Source organism: Bombus bifarius, unplaced genomic scaffold (genome assembly GCF_011952205.1).
Source record: "Bombus bifarius isolate JDL3187 unplaced genomic scaffold, Bbif_JDL3187 scf7180000008199, whole genome shotgun sequence".
NCBI classification, from domain to species: Eukaryota; Metazoa; Arthropoda; class Insecta; order Hymenoptera; family Apidae; genus Bombus; species Bombus bifarius.
This window is the reverse complement of record NW_022884505.1, coordinates 668,769-692,088: the sequence shown is the minus strand read 5'-3', so window position 1 is coordinate 692,088 and position 23,320 is coordinate 668,769. Positions and strand designations below refer to the sequence as shown.

General features: G+C 40.5%; 1 protein-coding gene across 10 annotated transcripts; it reads right to left on the bottom strand.

The window, feature by feature from the left end:
• On the bottom strand, positions 1-23,320 carry LOC117210118. 10 transcript variants are annotated; one of them, XM_033452816.1, is made up of 10 exons: positions 22,733-23,314; positions 22,431-22,490; positions 21,752-22,040; positions 19,218-19,456; positions 17,066-18,043; positions 15,392-15,743; positions 13,139-13,544; positions 11,687-11,958; positions 11,066-11,250; positions 2-525 (listed from the first exon to the last, which is right to left on the bottom strand). In XM_033452816.1, exons 3-10 carry the CDS (start codon positions 21,851-21,853, stop codon positions 462-464), a joined length of 2,598 nt encoding a protein of 865 aa, XP_033308707.1. In that variant the 5' UTR covers positions 21,854-22,040; positions 22,431-22,490; positions 22,733-23,314; the 3' UTR covers positions 2-461. The 10 variants fall into 10 exon arrangements, with proteins under 10 accessions (XP_033308712.1, XP_033308716.1, XP_033308715.1 ...); XM_033452818.1 differs by having other exon boundaries at positions 23,221-23,301; XM_033452821.1 differs by lacking the exon at positions 21,752-22,040 and having other exon boundaries at positions 1-525.

Here is a 23,320-nt window from a genome sequence, read left to right as displayed (position 1 = left end):
AACGACCATCGATCATCGATGGAAACGCCTTTCTCCGTCTTAAGGTACCGGCGAGGGAACCAGGTCCGTTTGCCGATGCGATCGAACGTACTTCGCACGATCGGAGAAAAGAAGGAATTCGGATGGAATTTCGCACGAATCAGCTTAAAATCGACGAAATACACGATTCGAATTCCGATCGTTGTTTCGAGTTTGCGACGTACGTCGGCCGTATCGACCGCCGTCAAACGTCCCTTCGCGAAGCTTTCGAAGCGTCTCCTTCTCACGTGAACTTACCCTTGTCCGCTTTTGTACGTTAAGTGAAGCTTCGTGGACGATCACGACGGAAAGGAGCGTCACGTACTTGTTGAACCAATCAGAGATCGCGCGTACGTACGTGTTTCGTCGTTTTCTTCTTCCATTCACATGGTGTACTGAGACAGCAAAATTCGGGGAGTCGTGAGGCTGGTCGGCGGTTCGGGTCAAGTAGTGCACCAGGCCAGGATCACTTTCTTGAAGGGGACGAAGATTGCACGGCCGGGATCGCTGCAACACGATTTCGTCGTAGAAAAGGATTTTAGTACGTTAGATTTTTTGGTTATTTTCTGTTTCGATGAAAACGCGTGGAAATTCTTTTTTTTCTTTTTTTTTTATTTAAAATTTCACATTTACGATTTGTCCAATTTGAACATTTGGTAGAATTTTTTATCTGTAATTCTTTCGTTCTTTCCTCGTTGTCGTATCGTTAACACTTTGCGGTCTGGAGACGCAAATTCGCTATGAAAGATGTTAATGTTGAGATATGTGTAATTTTCTGTGTTGGACTGGGTTAAACGCGTAGTAGAGATACTTGTATGTAAACATCAGTGTGTGGAGGTATGTGTGTGCGCGGCGTCTCGAAAACAGATGAATGTAAACAGTCAGTCGGTTAACAGTCGGGTATAGAAGAAAGTGCTGAGACGCGTGCAAGTGTGTATCGATGAATATAGAAGAAATCGTCCATGAAATAAATATATTGCTATTTTAATATTAATCCTCGGTATCAATATAGCGTTCCTATAACATTATTTCGGCTTCGAAGATCCACAATTCTCAACAGTTAACTACCGTTGAATAGAACAGTAGGAAAAAGCAATGAATGCTATAAACAGAATGTTACGAATGTGTTTTTACGTTGCATGCTTGAATAATTGGAAACCATTGGGATTTTTAAGGAATTTAATAAAATAATAAATTTTGCTTAGTAGCTCTGCATCGAGGAAATTCTTTTCAAGCGTATCTTTAAATATGGTAATTGATTTTGAAGAAAATGTTACGCTTGTTGAACGCTGCTCGGAAAGTTCTTTCCGATTTTTAAAGAATTTTGACGACATAAGAAATTATATGGAAGCATTTCTCGCCGAGAAACCTGAGAAATTCTGAAAGGATGGAATATTCAAGTCGCGCGAAAGGAGCAGAAAGGTTGTGCAACGAAATCACATCTATATAATTCAATAAACGTATATCGAATCGAAATGTAAATCGGAACGAACTTTCTCGGCGACCTTTCGAATCTTTTCGATGAATGCGTCAACTACCTTCGTTGAACCAGTGAGCAAAAAGAAGAAAAAGAAAGACGGCAAAGGAATGTAATAATTACAGTGTACTGATAAATACGAAAAAAGGATTGTACCGATACGTCGGAAATTGTGTTATTTTCAAAGCTGAAACAGAAGCTGAAACTGAACAGAAGAGAGAAACACGATCATTTTTGATAATATATTAGCTCGTTGTTCTTCTGCAACAAAATGGATCATACGTAATTCGATAAAACAATACAAAACCAAAAATCTTGCGCGTCTATATTTCCTTATAAAACGAAAGAAACCTTTCGAACAATCTATTGGGTTGGCAACTAAGTGATTGCGGATTTTGTCATTAGGTGGTATTGAGAAGATCCGCGATCACTTAGTTGCCAACCCAATAGATTGCCCGGAAAGTTTCTTACAAAACTGAAGTTTCAAAAGCGTTCCAGAAGCGCGCAAAATTGAAGTTTCTAGTATTGGGTTGACAACTAAGAGATTGCGGGTTTTGTCAATACTATCTAATGACAAAATCCGCAATCATTTAGTTGCCAACCCAATAGATTGTCCGGAAAGTTTCTTACAAAACTGAAGTTTCAAAAGCGTTCTAGAAGCGCGCAAAATTGAAGGTTCTAGTATTGGGTTGACAACTAAGAGATTGCGGGTTTTGTCAATACTATCTAATGACAAAATCCGCAATCATTTAGTTGCCAACCCAATAGATTGTCCGGAAAGTTTCTTACAAAACTGAAGTTTCAAAAGCGTTCTAGAAGCGCGCAAAATTGAAGGTTCTAGTATTGGGTTGACAACTAAGAGATTGCGGGTTTTGTCAATACTATCTAATGACAAAATCCGCAATCATTTAGTTGCCAACCCAATAGATTGTCCGGAAAGTTTCTTACAAAACTGAAGTTTCAAAAGCGTTTCAGAAGCGCGCAAAATTGAAGTTTCTAGTATTGTATTCTAGTATCAATACCACCTAATGACAAAATCCGCAATCACAAAGTGCGATAGAATTAATCTCTCACGCGACAGGAGTATTCCTTGCTTCGCAGTATAAAGTTCGTTAGGTTACGTATAACGTAAGAATAAACAAACTCCGAGCAAAAGAACGTCGCCGCTACATGTAACCGTAAAACAAAGACAAATTTGAATCTTCCGACTTCCCCCCGACTATTATAAATAAACGGACGTGATCGCAAACGGATTATAACTGCGACCAAACGACGTTACACGCACCGTTTCGCGACTAGGACGTTGTACTGCCAATTTTAAACACATTAACGATTTCACCTACTAGTAATCTCATCATTCAACCTCCTACATACGAAAATCCTTAGCTTCTTCAAAGACTTAACCGAAAGTTCTATCCTTCGAGGAATATTTACTCTCGTTAGAGGTAGTCGAAGGAGAAGTTAAGGCTGAGAAACCGAATCGTGGCGTACATGTTGATGATCGTGGATTATTGGAAGGCGTAAGAACGGTTAAGAGGGCAAAAGGAAGAAAGGGAATTAACGACCGGTTAAAGATCGATGTTGCTCGGTTCTCGTAGCGTGGTTCGCCCTTCTCGGAAGAATCGGATGAAAACGCCACGTAACGCGTGGATCGTAAACCGGTGCCGACTTCACGAACCAATAAGTCATTTGCATTTTCCTTGTACTTCAAACTTTGAGAGCGTGCACTTCGATTTTTATCACTCTATAAATCTGAAGAAACAAGGAGAAGTCACGCAATCGAGGCAGCTTACACTACGTTGTTTTCTACGCGAATTACAGAAAAGTACGTGGCGTTTCACCTTTTCTTCGACAAATTGCAGAAACGTAATTCACTGGGTCGCGTGCTGCAGCTGTACATCAGATTATGCGAAAATATCATTTTGACATTATTCTTCCATTTTAAATTTCCATTAATAAATTTCCTCCGCGAAGGCTGTACGAAGAATTATTTCAGAACTACTACCCCATTTTTTTTAAAAAAACAGTGTCGAAAACAATAAATCTCCTACGAAAACATCGAGACAGCGAGATACTAAATCTTCCATAGGAATACTATACACGAATTCGTTTAAAGATCGTTCCTCCTTATTTTCCTACCAAGGCATCGAAAACTGAAAACGCTAGATTTCCTATGTAAACGCTAACGGAGTGAAATATTGCCGTAAAAATATTCCTCCTCGTTTCTACAAAAGCGTGGAAAACTCGGAGCGATAAATTTCAAAGAATTCCTCTCTCGAATTGTTCGAATCCTATCGACGGCGCAGAGCTACGAGAGGAATTTCCCTTCGACCGCATTTCCACGATTCGATTTACACGACGAGACTCGAAGCAACGCATAGGTGGTAGGTACGTTCTCGAGATCAAAATCGGAGGAGGTGCGCTTTCAGGGTCGACGATCGTCACGCGACCATCTCGAGCCAAAGTTGTAGCGATTTTCCAAGGCTCCCCGCAGACCGACGTTTCTCACGATAACGTATGTGACAGGCATGGCTATCGACCAACCGCGTAAAGCCAACAACGTTTCATCCGTGTTCTGCCATTCGTTTCACTTTTTCGCCGGCTATCTCTATGTTGCGTTTTATCGTCCTTCTTTTATCGCTAGCTATATACTACCAGCTCGGATATCTTTATCTTTCTGCCAAAATATCTCTTATTTGATACGATTTATAGACGAACAATGGTGAAATATCTCGCTTTCGCGACTCACGTTCGTTCCCCGCAACTAATATCGCTTGCAAACATTATAATTTAGCGTAAGTTTTTGGCTATTCGATCGTGACAGCTCTGGACGTATTAATTCATTGGAAACTATGACCTCAGTTGTGAACAACGAAGGCACGCGCTATGAAACTGCATATTAGGATGTGCCGTGGCAAGAAGAAAAGGTCTGAGATATCTTCACGTTTGATTTGTTTAAGTTCAAGATGAGATTTACGTCGAGTTCACTTCTGTTTCAGTTGAATTCCAGTTTAGGCAGGTTACACGGGTAGGAAGATGGGTTTCGTGGTGAAAACAGTACGTAAGATAAGAGACAAGTCATCGTAAATGAAAATGGAACCCAGCGCCGCAGGATCGCGGACGAATAAATAATAAATAAACAATAATAAATAAGATGAATAAATAATACAAGTTTTTAGTTCAATTTGCAATCTAACGACAGAGGAATTGTCATACCGGAATCCCGTTTTTATGTAAGGCGTCTTCATCGTTTCTAGAAATATATCGAGTATTTTATCGTAACTACTATATTATATTTTATAGTAACCGTGAATGTTCGTGCAACTGTAGCTACTTTGTATTTGAAGCTATAAAAATGGATAAATAATACAGGATTTTAGTTTCATTTGCAATCTAACGACAGAGGAATTGTTATACCAGAATCCCGTTTTTATGTAAGGCGTCTTCATCGTTTCTAGAAATATGTCGAGTATTTTATCGTAATTATTATATTATATTTTATAGTAACCGTGAATGTTCGTGCAACTGTAGCTACTTTGTATTTGAAGCTATAAAAATGGATAAATAATACAGGATTTTAGTTTCATTTGCAATCTAACGACAGAGAAATTGTTATACCGGAATCCCGTTTTTATGTAAGGCGTTTTCATCGTTTCTAGAAATATGTCGAGTATTTTATCGTAACTACTATATTATATTTTATAGTAACCGTGAATGTTCGTGCAACTGTAGCTACTTTGTATTTGAAGCTATAAAAATGGATAAATAATACAGGATTTTAGTTTCATTTGCAATCTAACGACAGAGAAATTGTTATACCGGAATCCCGTTTTTATGTAAGGCGTTTTCATCGTTTCTAGAAATATGTCGAGTATTTTATCGTAACTATTATATTATATTTTATAGTAACCGTGAATGTTCGTGCAACTGTAGCTACTTCGTATTTGAAGCTATAAAAATGGATACAACACGTGTGGATGTAATGGACGTGTACGTGAGTGAAACAAATGCCTCCTTGAATCTCTTCCCTTAAATCGGAATCACAAGAAAAGAAACGAATCTGCATAAATATCGGCAGTATAATAGTAAGAAACGCAAAACACGACATTGTAAGAAACTGCAACTGCGAATCGGGTTACATCACTGCGACTATCTGTTCGCCGTTAAATAACTATAGGCGAAGAATTCGAAAAAAAAAAAAAAGTTGAATCTGCATATCACGCGAATAATATACTATAGCAAGAGGAACGAACACGTTGCACGATGTTTTATAACGCTCAAAGTATAATATGTAAGTACCCTGCTAAAACGTAGTTATGAAAGCAACGACGGTATACCCGTGGGTCTAATTATTTCTTAATCTTTTAGGTGAAATTGCGCGAACTCTTATCTCGACCGGATACATTTAACACAGCCGATCCTAAATTGATACCGCATTATAGTAAAAATTAGGTCGATTAGCCTTGCATCGTAATAATTATTCATTTGGTAACACAGTCTGCAAGCGTATTTTACATTTTCGTTAAGGTATATCGGATGTAACGCACGCAGAAGCAGTCCAGCTATGAGAATTTATAAAAATACCGATCGATCGTATAAAATAGTACATTTCACGTACCCACTCTTTTTATAGTCTCGGAATAAGAACAGGGATAAACGTTTCTCGTATGATACGCGAAGCATACGTCGATTAAAATCTCAGATTTCGATGCCTTTCCAATCTGGATATCGATCGAACTTAATTAGAAGCTCAAGTACTTAAGGCGCTTTCGCAAGACGCGAACTTTTACACAAATCCATATTTATACCGATACGACTAGGGAAACGCGAGCTGAACAGAAGCTTCTTCCACCCGTTCTAAATACTTTAAATTTATCTACAGGGTGGTTGGTAACTGGAGGTACTGGTGGATTCTACGCGAAGAAAGAAGTCGAAAATATAGAATAAAAATTTTTGCGTGCGGTACGTTATAACGGATCTCACTGTAGATCGTTGTCTCGATGGAGAAATTAAAAAAAAAAAATTTTATTCTATATTTTCGACTTCTTTTTTCGCATAGAATCACCCCCTTTCCGCTTGTACCACCAGTTACCAACCAGCCTGTATATTTGTATATTTTTGCGTATATCGATCTTAATAATTTCCTAAAATTCTTACCAAATTTCCCACAAATGTGCAAACACGCACAGTCCATTTGTAATTAATAACTATATCGTTTCGAATCGCTCGATATGTTTAGCGATTTTCTTGCCAATCTTTATCAGGGCAATGATTCGCGCGACTCTGGAAATTCTAACGAATGTAAGAAGATCAGAGAAAAGATCCGGTAGGATTCCAAAGTCGTACTATCATCGTCGAAAATAGCAAAATACCTCTGTACGTTCAATAAGCATTTCCTCTCGGTCGGATCGATATCGATTAAAACGCATCACAGAGAAGAACCAGCCGTGGAAAGCGTAAAAATAACGTAGCATTTTCGCTAGACGTTTCTAGTTTAAATATAAAGCGTATAGTCGATACAGAGGCGCATATATCGCTGTACGTACGTAGAAGCTCGGAACGTGCTGGTCGGATCTCGACGATCTACGGCCACGACACGGCGGAGAGTCTGCATTACTTATTCATTGTGTTGTCGATCGGCGAAACACTTGCAGCAAAAGTGGCATTACGTTTAAACGTCGGTTCACGTGTTCAAACCGGCAAAGCGTAAAACGTTCTCAGTTGGCGAACCAAGAATAGCGATTACCTACCAGTCAGCGATAAATTCCTCAAACATTCAACTCTATGCGCCAGGTACAAAGCTGTAGTTGCACGAACCCTTGCCCGATAGTTTGACCAAAAATTTTGCTAAACTTTCGCTACACAGCTTCGCTGCCTGCCTGATAGCGTAAGTCGAATCTACGAATGTAGATCAGACGACTTGAGAGTAAAATGGATTACGCACGTTCGATCGATTAGACTATCGTCGCGTTTCCTTCGAATGATACGTGCGGTTCTATCTATCAGGCAAGTCGGTCTCGTGGTGCGATCGAGTGGCGAAATGATACATTATGCAGTTTCCTTAACACGCTATACACTTTCTTAACTTTTAAACGCCCTGCATTTTTCAAGACGTTACGCTTCTTGTTGCTCGGCTAACTTTTAAAAGCACGAAGCATGCATTCGATGTATGGACGTTCGGGTATCGGTAAGTTTTATGGCGGCCAGTAAACCGTTCGTAGATATTGGAAGATCCGCTGCTTTCGAGCACAGTCGACCCAGATTCAGACAAACGATTAATTGCATTTAAAGGCGAATTTGTTAACCGTCGATTTTAACGCGATTTCAACGTCGTGATACATAAGAATCTTCGACTATTATTCTGCCGCGTTGATTCAAATAGGCGTATTCGTTTAAGAGGGTAGTTTTGAGAAAGAGGAGTTTCAGCGTCTAAGAACCAGACGTCGATTTCGCCTGCGTCCGAAATAATTGAGACGAAAGCACGCAACTCGATGAAACGATCGCGCATCTATTATTTCCTAGTGAAACGAAAGCGACTATTCGGACGACCCAATACAAACCGTCGTACCTTCAGTTTCAACGGAAATTCCGCTTTCTTATTCGATACGCACGCAGATGAGCTATTTTTCTGCCAGCTGGCTGCAATGACTCGAGCATTGCCATTAGCGTTACCATTTGAGCATTTCAGCGTTCAGCATTACCATTCTACCCTCTCTCGTCGCAATCGTTCGCGATTGTCTATAATTTAGAAGTTGTAAGATTCGAAAGTCGGTGAAAAGTATTCCGTGAGCCGGCAAGTAAGCTATACACCGGCAGAATTTAGACGCGCTCGAAGCAACGAGCAAAGCCTTTTTCCTGCTGCAACAAAGAGGGTATTTTATAAAAATGTTAAGCCGACTTGCTGCAGACTCTGCTCGTTATCCGGCGGAAGTGAGCGAATTACCGGTTCTTTTACGCGAACGAACAATGATTATTAAAAATGGCATAGTATTATCGAGCGCGCGGCGTTCATAGGGCGAGCTTCGCATTCTTCTACGAGAAAGAGAGAGAAAGCAGTAAGTCCACGTTTACGTCACTCTGCACGTGAATACTCGTGCTCTCAGGTGCACATACGCGAAACTCGTACAAACGAGAGAAACTACGAGCAATAAGAGAGAAAGAGGGAGAGAGAGAAAGTTTATCGCGAGCGGAATTGCTTTTGTCACGCAGCTCGTTCCACGTTCGGCCTATTATCTCCAACACACGATGCAATTACGAAATTAAATACGTCGCCGGCCGATTCGGGAAAGGCGGCTGCTGCTTGTGGCGCCGATTTAATTAAGGGCCAAACCGAAGAAGTCGTAACGCAGAACCTTCTGTTTCGGCCACGTCGTCGTCGAAAGGGAGGAGCGCCCATTGCCAAGACGCGACAGGCCGACCCTCGTAAATACAGGTAAACGAATGTATCACGAAAGCTCGTGCGCGCAGCAAAATGATCACTATTATCCTCTAACTGCAGAAACTCGAGCAATCTACTCGACCATCGAATATACCTTGCTTTATACCGCTACTGGAATTCGAGGTTGTTTCGCCAAGAGTAGATAACGCCTTTTCAAGTATCCTTTGCCTCGATCGCTATCTTTTCTCTTGGCTCGGAAGATGTTGGCGAATTACATTGTCGGATGGTTCCAGGCCAATATCCAATGAACGTTCGAGCGGTCGTTTCATCTTTCCTTCTTTCAATCTTACGCTGCCCTTCTTAGTTGAAATCTGTTAGGGGTCATTCCGAAAACGAAGGAAACTATAGTTTTTGAAGGGAGAAAACGGAACATCCAAGTTCTTAAAAACGAACGTTCTAAGCGTCTGAAATATTTTGCTGTTGCCTCGCAAAAGCGCGTAACTTCGCTTAATCCCTTGACCTACAACTACGGGCACGTAGTACGTAGTACGACGATCGGGCCAAACGTAAATATTATGCGCGTAGCTCATAGTAGATGATCGCAGCAAACGTAAATATTACGGGCATAACCCGTAGTACGACGATCGGGCCAAACGTAAATATTATGCGCGTAGCTCGTAGTAGATGATCGCACCAAACGTAAATATTACAGGCATAACCTGTAGTACGATGATCGGGCCAAATATATGTAGTAACTGGTGGATTCTTAGAGTAAGGACAAGTGATTGCTGGTAGAGTTTAAAGTTTAAGGTATTTCAATGAGTGATATTCGATAACAAAAGGACAGACTACGATATCGTCGCACGCCGACTCACACTCCGTGTCCGCTCAACTCGCACTCTGCTTCTCGACTGACTCTCTGCCCGTTTTAGCACTCTATTGTCTTTTCCTGGGCCCACCGCACACGTGTTCTACAAACGCTCGTAGCCAAGGTCACGTAGGTCTTTTCGGTAAAGCTATTTACCTGAAGGACCCGGTAATGCATTGATGGAGCCGACAGCGCCTCGGCTCTCCCGACATTGTCTGTAGTTAGCTCGACGTTTCCTAGGCCCTTCTCCCCGATACTACATATAATATACAGGGTGGTTGGTAACTGGTGGTACAAGCGGAAAAGGGGTGATTCTACGCGAAAAAAGAAGTCGAAAATATAGAATAAGAATTTTTCGTTCGAGGCTTTGTTTTCGAGAAAATCGACTTTGAATTTTCGCTCGGTACGCCCACACTTTGTCGCGTCTCGTTACAACGGATCTCACTGTAGATCGCTGTCTCGATTGACGTTATTTTTTTAATTTAAAAAATTGTTTAATTTTTATTCTACATTTTCGACTTCTTTTTTCGCCTAGAATCCCCTTTCCGTTTGTACCACCAGTTACAAACCACCCTGTATAGCAGCTTGTTTACGTTTTCGGCCGAAAATTCTCGAACGTAAGTCGTAGGTTGTGGGGTTAGAGGATAAGAAACACGAGGAGGCGGGAGGATTTGATGTATCCTGAAAAATTCCAAAAATGCTAAGCGGCACATTTCGACTAAGAACTCGACCGAGAAAAATACGTAAGAACGTGAATACATTTTTGTTAACGATAAAGAAAGTAGGTAAGGACTAAAGGAAGATATAGAAGGTAATTTCGATCGTATAAAATTCATTTTGTACGACTTTTATCTCGCACTATGGCGTATAAAGCGACTACTGTTTCCCTTAAATAAAAATACATCGTGTTTAGCGTCGATATCGCTTTACTCTCATGATCCGATATCCGTGTGGCGTTTGCTAAGCGTCTCGTTAACACTATTTTCACTGCGGTAACAATGCAGAGTCGCGATTGTGACGTTGTGTTAATGGGCAACTGCTAACTGCGAAAACGCGACCGACGTTCGTTCGATAAAAGGCCTCGTTATTGTTTCAGCGAAGCAACGAAGCTCGTTTCATAGAACTGTCTGACATAACGCACGAACCATAATGTGTAACGACATGATCGTTGCAGCTCATGCGAATACGCGATGGACTATCCTCCAAAATGGATACTAACGAAATCTTTAACAGTTGACTAGCTAATTACGCTACGAATGATAATTCATAATAATCTCCAGCGACAAGAAAATATATCTGATATAACGTACACATGATAACTTACCAATCGAAGAATCTTCTGCCGTGAAAAGTGCCGTCGGAGGAGCCATTCAAATAGGGTAACTCCACACCCACGTGAGTTTCCTCTCGACTTGGCACAGGTCCGACGTATCTCACTCGTCCTTGAAGAACTTTACCCTCCGGCGATATAACCTTCACGAGATGATCCAGCTTGAGATCTCTTGGTATCTGTCGAAATAAACGCCGTAGATCGTAAACCAAGATCAGCAAGTGATCTACCGTAAAGTATACGATTTTAATTCCATGTGGTAACGATTTTAACGGATCGTTAAGAGACGCTCGACGTTCGATTAAGTTTCGTCTATCATCGACGAGTTTAACACCGATAACCATTCACCAGGATTAAAAAGAGCGAAACTTTCAAGCATCTGACCATCTCTCGTACGTACGGTAATTCATCGATTAAGCGAATTGACGAGCGATCGTACGAACTGTATGTAATAACTCTCCTTCGTAACTTCGCTTATTTTGCAATTATAACGGTTTAATCGCGCCGGAGTGTTTTCCACCGTTCCAAATGACACGTTATCGTGCCACGTTCTAATCAATTGTCAGCGAAGCCGGATACGTCGAGGCACACGCGAGACACGCTGGTGAAATTCACCTTTGGCAGGTACGGTCTAGCATCCTGCGGGGGATGCCAATCACGGATTAGATCAGGCTCGGAGTATCGCCGCGTACGTCTCCGCCTGGCTGTCTGTCGGTTCCAATAGTCGGAACTGACGCCGCTACTGGAGATCGTCAGCATCGAGTCGATGCTCCGTCGTAAATAATCCTCAGCCTCGTCGATCAACGATTCGGTCGAATCGCCGCTGTTATCGCCGGTCACCAAATCCGAGCGCAGATTTGGCAGACTGCCTCGCGTCATCGGGCATTCTGCGAACAAACAGCGTCCTGACAGAAGTCGCTTTACTGTTATGACGATACACCGTTTATAACGGGTGTCTGGCCAAACGATGTTACTTTAGTGGATCGTTTGGAAGAACTCGTCATTTATTTATTATTTATCGACGCCATCGGCCAGCATTATCGGACAATACGAATAAGTTTGGGGGAAAAGTGGTGCAACGAAACCTTGGGCGATGTTTTATTTTTGCCGAGGTCGACGGGCTTCGCGTTTTTATTATCTTTATCGTTATACGCGCGTCGCAACAGAGTAATTAAAAAAGGTTTCGTCAAAGCACAGGTTCAATGGTAAAATAGAAAGAACGCGACAAGTTGCAGGTTGACTGGGTTTCATCCACTTATAATTATCGAGGACGGTTTACAGCGAAATGAGCGACACAAAAGAAAGCGAAGGTACGTTTTCAGCTTGTGCGAATAAAGGAAGTACGAGTTGAAACTTTACAGATTATCAACTAAGTAAACGTATTTGGTTTGCGGGAAAATTGCCCGCAAGTTCTAGTACTTTGTGTCTACTCTACGAAAACATAGGAAAGGATATGTTTGTATAGTTTCTATGGTTAATAATTGGCAAGAACAAATCTGTCTCGAGGTCTGAAAGAATTCGATCCCGAAAGAATTAAGAAATCTCATTCCTGAAACAATATACAAACAACTAGCTGCCTTTGGAATTTTCAAATATTCGACATATTAATCAGAGCGTTTGCGAAAAGTCGAAAAGCGAAAAGTCCTTTTATGGATTGTTTTATTTGGCAGGAACGGAAGGTTGCGAAAATAGCTGCAAAATATCGAAACGATGTTAAAATACAGCCACGCAATGTGGATCGGTTACGATCGAGTGACTCGTCTTATAACGTTGCACGGAAACGCGAACCTGCGATACGGTTCCAGCCGATCGTAAGGTTTCTGAACGCGATAGAAGGTTAATTTGAAGTGGCTGAGCCTGAGATTCAATTAACCGCAACTGGCTTCTGCGAGTAAATAGTAAACTACATGCCCATTTGCGACAGTTTATCTCGATTGAAATTAACTCTACAGGCGTCGTTTCAAATTACACACGCACAATTAAGATGTATCGTGACAAATAGACAAACTGTAAACTATGATTTTAAAATAAAATTTTAAAATAAGTTAGTGCGATAGAAAGACAAACCTTGGAAAGTGACCTTCGATCGCGTCCTCTTTGGAACGCTCTTGGAAGCTTTCGAGGACGTCGCAGGAGGGTGCACGTGTGTAGGCGAAGAGGGCATAGAGGACCAGGTTGGTCTGGGGGTAGAAGTGGCCGCCGGAACTCTCCAGGTATCGAAGGACGTCGCGGTTGCTCTCCACGAGTGTCTTCGAGACGGGCCACCGACAACCTCCAATCCAGGCGACGGGATCGAAGACAAAGAGCCACGATATCGAGAGGAGTAAAAGTCGGTGGAGAGGCGGCAATCGCACGGACTCGGAAGTCCTGTGCTGGGGTTGCAACGAGGCCAAAATCCCGCAGGAGAGCCGAGCGATTCGCGGCGATGCACGTCCGGTGTTCGAAGGCCACAGCCGCGAGAACTGAAACAAGTCTGAACAAAAGGAACGATATGAGTCATTGTTGATCATTCCGCGATAGTAAAACCGATTGATTATCCGGTCGATCTACCGAAATGTGTTCGAGTAGAACGAGTCAATTTTTAGAATAACGCACGCAATCGGAAATACAAAATTACGAAATAATAGAAAAGTAATTGTGTACGCTAATCCTTTTTTATTTCGTATTTGCCACATTTATTAGACTACGAATGCAAGAACAAGCTGCAGCGTTGTTTAATTTTCGTAAGCAGCCGATTTTCCATGTTTTAAATTACCGTTCGAGGACGAAATGGAAGTGAAATGACAGAAGAGCAATTGTAAAAGAGATAAGCGATTCGTTATTCGCGTTTCACTGAGATATTTAAGATCGTAGGTTCCCTTGCACCGCAGCGCAGCGGAAAGGAGTATAATCGAATAATACAGCGACAGTAAACATTCAGAACCTACAGTATCGGAATAAAACAAAACGAGGCAAGCAATTAGTCATCCAAGTTGACGGAGAGGCGGAATTGAAACGAACGTCAAAGTGAATCGCATTAGCTTTATTCGTTCGACCTTCTCCCACGCGCCAATCATTTCTGTATATATATATATACGGAATATATATACACATAGATAAAACGGTGTTACGCCATTTTAAGAATAGTCTACTTTACTGCTTCCATTCATCACCTACGATATTGAATTTCTACGCGCATGGATAAAGATAGTTTTAATTATTATTATTTCGTGTAATATAATCGCCTTCCAAAGAGCTGTCCTTTACCAAGAACGCGTTACTCCAACGTTGTTACTTGGATTCTTCGAAGTGAATATGCAGTAATTCCATTTTCGAGGTGATTTCAAACACGTAGGATGCTTGGAATCGGACCTATTCATCGAGATAGCAGAGAATGTTACTTATTACGTTATTACGATAAATAAAAAAATATTAGACACCAACAAAATATATTTTTATTGTCCATTATCAGCTAAGTATACAGAATTAATTCATTGGCATCTGAAATATAACGTAACGTTAAACAAATATGACAAAGTACATCTCTATAAAATATATTGGTTATCAAACAAGCGTTTAAACAACACACATACAGGATTTTATAAGTATAGTATTATCAACGTGCAAAAATAATGTTTGTTACAAAAACAATGCTGACGATTAAGACCTAAATGTGACAGGAAGACTGCTCAAACATTCCATCGCAGCATCGTACGTAAATATTGCGGACGAAGACAAAGAGCAGAAAGTTGGGATATTACGACCGATAATTATTCGTATTCTGATCTGGGGATCATAAAAATTGAGATCCTGATTACACTCTATTGACGCTAGAATGACGCGATTCGCACTCGCTGCCCTTCCACTTCTCTATCGCGTGTACGATCCTACGAGTCCTCCAATGATTCAAAAATGTTTCTACTACTTGATAAACAAATCTAGTTTGTATCACAAATGTTCGCTATAAGTCCAGCTTACACTGCAGCAGCAGGTCTGGTTTCGATTCTTAAACGATTAACTCCATAAATGTGCATCGTTCCTTCTCACACGAGCGCAAACCAATGTTACGCGATGTTCCTCTCGCTTTTTCTCTGAAATTGTCGAAACTTCAAAAATGTGAAACACCACATTGCACGAAAACCAATGATTCGTAGATGAAATCCATGCTGCAGTCGCGACATACTATCACCCAACATCAACATACTGCAAACTATAAACTCCTAACATAATGTATTTATCGTACTTTCCAAATCAAAAACTACAAGATTTGTCCTTTGACACAGAAGGATCGAATCTTTATCTTACGGATTATGAAGATTCTGATCCGAATTCGGATCCTACCTGTGCGTGTGGGTCGTGGCAGAGATGATCGGCGCTTCTGGACAACTCTGGCACCATGCTAGTGAAGCTGATGTCCGATAGCATTACTCTTCTAGCTTCCCGGGTTTTGTCGGACAATCGAAGTCTTCCAGGCACCCCGGTAGGCAGAGCGAACTTGCTGGGCAACGTGGTGAACGTATGGGCCACTTTGTGCGCGAGATAACTCTCGGAACGCCAGTGGGCTGGAAGCGCAGAAATGTCAGTTTGGGCACCAGACTCTCGTCTTGCTCCGCTGATTCTGTCCATCACCGGTCTCAATGGTGCCGCGCTCTTTCGTCGACTACCCGCTAAAGCTTCACGATGAATGATCGGTCTGAAAAAAGGTATAAAACTATACGGTAAATTGTTTGACGTACTTGGCATTTTCGCCATTTCTCCGTTCTTCCAAGAATCGCGCAATTGCGACGGCACGCTTCTTAGTTAAAACGTTGCATCGAGCATACTTTATTATTTATTAAATATTTCAAATTCCTCGTGTCTTCTTACTTTACATTTTAAGGGAAGTTGTACGTACTGTTAAGAAGTAACATTATTATTGTTGCAAAATTTATAAATTTATAATATATGACTTTTTCTAGAAATCGTGTAAGTATAGACGATTAACCATATGATTCGTTCGACATGTCGAAGCGTCTTCTGTTAAGGCGGTTGCAAGATGTTGAGCGTTAAATTTGCTGTGACAAAATTTCATATTAAATTACGTGCAATTTCGAACTATTAGTAGCTCGTCGTTGACACCCGAATACTATTAGAGCCTAGACCATCGACTGTGGCTTCTGATCTAATTTTCAGTCCATAATTGTATCAGAATCAGAGCCAATTTCTGATACAACACATACCTCGCTCTATTCTGACACAACAAACTGAAATCACCGAACTACCCAGCAAATCAATCGAGAGAGAATCGTCGATGATATTTCATTAACGATATGTGAAATGAATGGTGCAAGTAGAGATAAAGGATTTCTTTGTCGCGCTAACGAAACAATTTCGGTTACAGACAACGGTGATGTAAAAGTGAAGCAAATGACAAGCCAACGGATGTGTTTGATAAGTTATTGATAATTATAACCGACGACGTAATTAAATCGCATAAATACGCGTGTGCGCTAACGAACAGGAAACACGTTTAAAGTGTCGTTTCGTGTATGCGTACGCATCATTCGTTAGGAAGCTTCGCATGTGGCAAATTGCCGTAGGCGAAAAAAAGCAGTTGGAAGTAAGTGAAAACGTTTTATGGCTGTTAAATACCAAGCAGCTAATTAAAGTACTTTCAACGAATACACGCATACATATATTAGCGTGAGAGTCTTTCATCAAGTACAGACTGAAGAGCCCTACGAGATGTTAAATAAAATGTCGGTACACCTATTCAAGCGAAAAAGTCGAATTCTCTTTCCTTTCCTTCGTTCAACGATGATCAACAATAATATCCACGATATTTAGTGTATCTTTCAACGAAACCAATAGATATTCGATAAAAACAACAGGTAATTTAAATAAAGATCTACGCTCCAACTGTTACGACATTTTTCAAGACGTTCGACGGAGGCCTGGAGTTGCTGTAACGCAAGTGCCGAAAAAATAAAATCGATAGGCTATCGTGCAACGCTAAAAAAAGAAGCTGCTAGTTACCTGTATGCAGTAGGTGGCGCGGCTAAAGTGTTCCTTCTGACCGCTTGTCTGGTAGCATGCTCAGGTTCTTCGACAACTCCACACTTGCTGATATCTGTTTCGACCAGCACCGAGCACTGAGACCATATTTTGTTCAACCTGGTGCTGGAACTTTCGTCGAACCTATCCACGCTTTCCTCGCGATCGATGCTCGAGCTTTGCGAAGAAACCGCTTCCTCGACGGAGCTGGTCTTCTCACCGTTGCACACCAAGGACTCGCCCTCGGCTGATTTAGCGTACTTCAACAACGCCGGTTGACCAGTAGGCGCAGACTGTGGCCAAGTTTCGGTCTCGGTTATGGAGACCAGATCTTCCTGAAGACCAAGATCGCGACAAGTTTCGTCCGTGGTGAATATCAGCTCGATATCGTCCAACTCCTCGGACTCGTTCTCGGATTGATCGTTCGGCTTCGGCTGGTCGGCCAATTGATTCTGGCGTTGATGTTGCTGCAACACTTGCGTGTCCGGATTATCGCTGAACACCGAATTGTCTCCGTCGGAAACAGATTTCAAGCTCAGATCCTCGAGATCCTTCTCTGGCACCTCCAAGTGATCGACCTGCGCCGCGTTCCCATCCTCCGTCTCGACGTCCTTGGATCGTCTATTCGTCAAGGCGGAAGCCAGGTCGTTCGAAGTCCCGCTCTTCACCGTATCGTCCAAACTGACACCAGATATTCCAGCCTGAGATTTAACAACAGTCGCGTCTCTCGACATCGTACACTTCGACGTCTGACTCCTGGATTCCGATTTGGACGAGGATTCTACATGACTGTTAGGCACTTTCTCGACTGTACGAGACTGCAAATCGGGAATCTCGCCGTTACCACTGGTGTTGCTATCGGCACGAGGCTCGATGACCGGCTTAGGTGCCTCTGCCATGTCCTCCGTGTCGACTTTGTCCCTGGACGCGTCCATGAGTACGCCTGCTTGCTCTGACAGACTGACACCGTTTACAGGGTAAGAATGACAGCGAGAAACCAGCCGCGTATGCACGCTACACGTGGTTATTAATAGGTGCATCGAGAATGGAACGCGTTCCTTTTAATTAACACTAACGCTACGGAGAAGCTTCATTTGGCGATTCACGCTTCCGACCGGCGAATTACGCGAATATCTTCCGCTATTATTCTGAATATTTAGATCGTTAATCTACATAATAACATTAACTTTGCTTTGAGCTGGATGGGTTATACTATTTTAGACAGAAATAAAATGACCTTATCGTGGAAATGTTAAGTAGACTTGAAATGTACGAATAATGAGAAAAAGAAACATATATTTAACGACGAAAGAGCAGCAACAACTGTCGAAACTCTCGCACGACTCTTTTAACTGATCAAAGATTTACATAGAACTCCCTTGCTTATCGGTCATACTGCACTTTTAAAGATCTCACACGCATGGCACACAATTTTGCAAATGTGCAATATAATCTCCACGTACTACCATTCGTGTCAAATCTCTACGTGCATTCTCAGAATCGCTTTTCATTCGTTATCGATACATTAGCATAAACAGTAAACATTTACTGAGTTCTCGATCGCGCATTATCCACGTGAATTTTTTGCTGAAATACAGTGAAATAAACGATGAATAAATAAATGGAAAACACTTTTCCAGTAGTTTCTATACGTTAACACGTTGACAGCCACTACGTTGTTGCTTTATTTCCTCCTTTTTTTTTTTTTTTTTTACTACATTTACTACGATTAAAATAAATCACGTCACATCGACCGAGAAATTTTTAATACAAATGACTAGATAAAATGGTAGAACGGAAAGTGTGCTATTCGACGATTATCAATTTTCATCGGAACGTAATATTTTGCATAAATCAAGCGCGTGAAACTTTTCCGCCTATTATATATATTACCGAGCGAACAAAGCGCGTAAAATTCGCGCGGCAGTCAACGTTTTCACGTTATTGCAATTCGTTTCTCCGCGTTAATGTTATTCGTAAATAAAATCAATAAAACGAGTCTCGCCGGTCCGGGCTAGATGATCACGATGATCGTGAAACGCGAAAGTAGAAGAAGACGATGGCGCGTGACAAAGAGAAACGAAATCCACGAACGATCTCTTAATTGCTCACAGAGACGCATTTCAAGACTCACTCTTTGACGTCTTCTACTGCGAGTGAAAAAAGACGGGCCTGGGGCGGCGGGCTTGTGGCAGCATCACTAGAAAACTCACTATTCCTGCTTAGAATCTTTCGCCTAAGGACGTGATTCTCAAGAGCGAGCCTCTCGACGACGTCAACGTAGCTCTCGCCAGAAAAATCACCAACGCTCTGCTTAAGACGGCGAAGCTCTTCCCGCGAAGAATCCAGCGCGGAGCGCAGCGATATCACAGTCTGAAAGCATGCATATCGAAAAATCACTTTTATCCGTCAAGCATATAACGCTTGTTTCTGAAAAGAATTTTTAAAACGATTCTTCGCACTCAAGACACAAATGATAAGTAGAGAGCGGATTTTTGTGCGCTTATAGAAAACTCGGAAGTACAGCGCTCTTCGTAATATTCGCTAGGTAAAACAATTTCCTACCGAAGCTCCACTTTCTTAAATTATACTCTGAAAAATTTAATTGTACGAATTTGCGTAAAAATCCGCAGTCTAACGACAAGCAGGATCAAGTTCAAGGAGATTCGAATGCAAGATTAACTCTGGTACGATCCCCGAATTTTGTATGTCCCAGTTATCGGTTATTTTCTTCTAATTTAGAAACTTTCCTGAATGTGGTTTTATAGTAAACGTTTCGTCACGTAAATTCAATGCAAATATATTGGGAAACTAACATTAGAACATCTTTAAGCTATAATTCTAAGTATTCTGCGTAAGAACGTATAACCCTACGAATACGACAAGAAATTTCCAATTTGCTCCTTTCCAATTTCTAAACAGTGTATCAAAGAAAATTAACCTTGCCTAATTATAACATCGTTTTCTTAACAAACACTCTGCGTCTATGATTACCGTGAACGATAACAGTAGGTTTCAGTTGGAACGTTCGCAAAATAGCTGCGATTATTATGGGTCACCGTTGAACCAAGGCGCTATCGGGAATTATTGTAATTGAGACGATGGATGAATGTTTGAAGAGAATTGCACACATGATCAACTTTATTACCCTTTCGATTTCATTCGCCGTGTACATTTAATGATCAGGTCTTGGTATATTCTTAACGAAAATATTCACATCATACACTATTATCGTATACTATCGAGAGTTGCCTATTGAAATTACAGAGTGATCGATGATTCTTTTTTTTTTTTTTTAATTTATCGAGCAGTTGCGCGATTAAATTATCCGAGAGTTCTGATTAGTCGTGTTCGAGATGGAAATTCAGAAAATGATTAGAACATGGGAAATCCGCGTGATAAGTCTGTAAATCGGCAATAATGCCTATGATTACAAAGTTAATAACGCTGTTCCGAGACGAATCGCGTACTTTCTAAGACGAATGAAATCTCGGAAGACGAAATGGATCTACCATCTCGATGGGATAAAAATCTTGGCGAAAGCTTGCATCTATATTAAAATGCTTGAATGGGCCTAAATTTCGTTGGTTTGAATAGATGGTCGTTTTATTAAGTGGTTTAATGTAATTTAGCTTAAGATAGCTTAATAATTGAGCGCTGGCAATGCACGGTAGGAAGTGCGGTTTGATTTTCCGCTGCAACGAAGATTAGAAACAAGACGAATCACGTTTCCATATTACGCTGAATAAAAATCTCACGGTATGGATTTAAATACGCGAATAAAAATATCAGTTTTACAAATAACTGCAATAATTAGAAAATAGTTAGAATACAAATAATAATCTCGTTAGAATCAAAATATTTATTATGATATCCTGAATTTTTCTTATGTTTATTAACATATATCCCTTAATCTGATGTACCATGAATCGTACACAGAAGAAACATATCATACACTAAGGTCAAAGGATCACAGAGGTAAAAAGATCGAAAGAGAGCGAACAGCATCGGTGTATTATGAAATCGATGGCTCAGGTAAGGGTGTATACAGTGATCTGATGCCCTTTTAGCAAGCATCGTGTCATCTGACCAATCACACACATACACGCGCATTAATAATAAGTCAGGCATACTGACACACGTAGGTATAACAAAGGAGCAATTTCTTCAAAATTAAACTTATTCTTTAACAGACGAACAACTAGTAACAAACAGGTAGTAACTTGACAAAAACTGGCTTTTTGTATCTACCTACATATGTTGGTACGTAATATTTTACAAAGTTGCAAACAAAAGTTCAAAGCAAGTACATAAATTATACTCTGTGCCTTTTTGTTTAAATATATACACCTTACTATATAAAAAAATAAATAGAATAGCATATCAAACTTTAACAGAAGTATTTTTTTTAATTTTACCAATTTGAAATCTATTTTCTAAATATAACACACACACACACACGCACACGCACACACGTATACATATATATATGTATAATAACGAGTTTGAAATTTGTATTATTTAATTAAAATTCTTTGACAAGATTATTTTATGCCAAGATAGGAAAGAATAAAACAAACGGGATGAACACAAGTTCAATTATTGTGATTAATTGTAACAAAGTTAATCGTGGTGCATTAATTAAATTTGTGATTCAAACATTCAAACCTGATGCAAGGCCCTGACAACGTCTAGTCCGGGGATTCCCGGGGATGGCAGGGTAAGCTGCAGCCCCTGATGGTGAGACTGCCGACCAGCTTCAGCTTCCATGCCTCCTCCTCCCCACCCGATATTTCTAACGAGATCTTGCCACCGCCACAGGTCATTCCGAAACCGTCTTTCTCTTTGTTCGTTTCACCACGTTTTTACAATTTCACCGATTCGAATCGATCGCGTTGTTTCCGTTACCACATACACCCGGGACCACTGATCGATTCTCCCTCACTGGACCTCGAATCTTTAATGAAATACCGAACAGATCAATCGCTGAACCAGTCACCAACGATAATCCTAATTCGCGGAAACGATCGTCAGTTTCTATTTTCCTATGTCGCGAGAGGGGCGTGAAATCGGATGCAAAAACACCATGGACACCCTTAATGGCAACGCTATAAATAGAGCCGAAAATGTCAGGGATAGTTAATACACTACGCTATCCATTTTACGTTCGAAATTAGAAAATTAGGATTGAACAGGCGATTTTAGTTTTTCCTTATAACGTTATGTTTAGTCACGGATGAAAAACGATTTAAGAAATTTCCTCGATAATGCTGTTCATGAATAAAGAAAACAATGGGAAATAACTGCATACAAGTGAAACACCATATACCGTTGTTCGAAATATTACCTTTTACGTTAAACGTAGGTTTCACCCTGTCGTGAATTTTCTGCGCGCAATGTTTGACTTCTAAGTGATTGCAAACGAGTGTTATTCGTCAAGCAAGATGTGTATAATATATTTTTATTGTAATTTTGAATGACTGTATAAATAAATTTGATATATAGTATATGTTTAATATGCTGTGTAAAATGAAACTTATTAAAAACGATAGAAGTAGAAAATTGAAACATCAATATTCAAGGAAAGAAGCTGCGCTTACGATACGAGCAAGCTTTTATAATTTTTCGTAAGATTAAATTGCAACTTACTTTTTACACGGATTTATCAATATACATCAAGACCATTAAAAAAATTGATTATCAATAAAAAAAATTAATATTTTCTTTTTAGAAAGTGACGCCGTAGTAACTGCGCGTAATACCATACGGATTGATTCACTTTTACGCACGCACTTTATCGTTCACTGTCGAGAACGTACTACTGAGAACAACGTTTACGACGGTGCTTGAACAGAGTTTTCCAATAAGCAGTCATTGTTAGAACTACTAAAAGATACTAATCAATATGGAACAGCTCGAAGGGTTTATAGGTACCACTTTAATCGTAATCGCTAAGCGCTTCAAATCTATTAGCCCAATGTAATTATATTCCTCAAACACCGATTATCATTTAATTCGGAGTTTCCTTCTTATGTATACACAATTCACCGATATCGTTTAATTAAAGTTTTTATATCAATGAAAAAAAAAGAGAAAGTCCACTTGTATATCTCGATCTTAATAGTATATAAAATTACATTTTTCGTGAGTACGACGCGGTAGCGTAATTTTCATACGAATGTCAACAATATAGTTCGAGCTGTCACTTGGCCTTTAATGCAGACGACGAAATAGAAA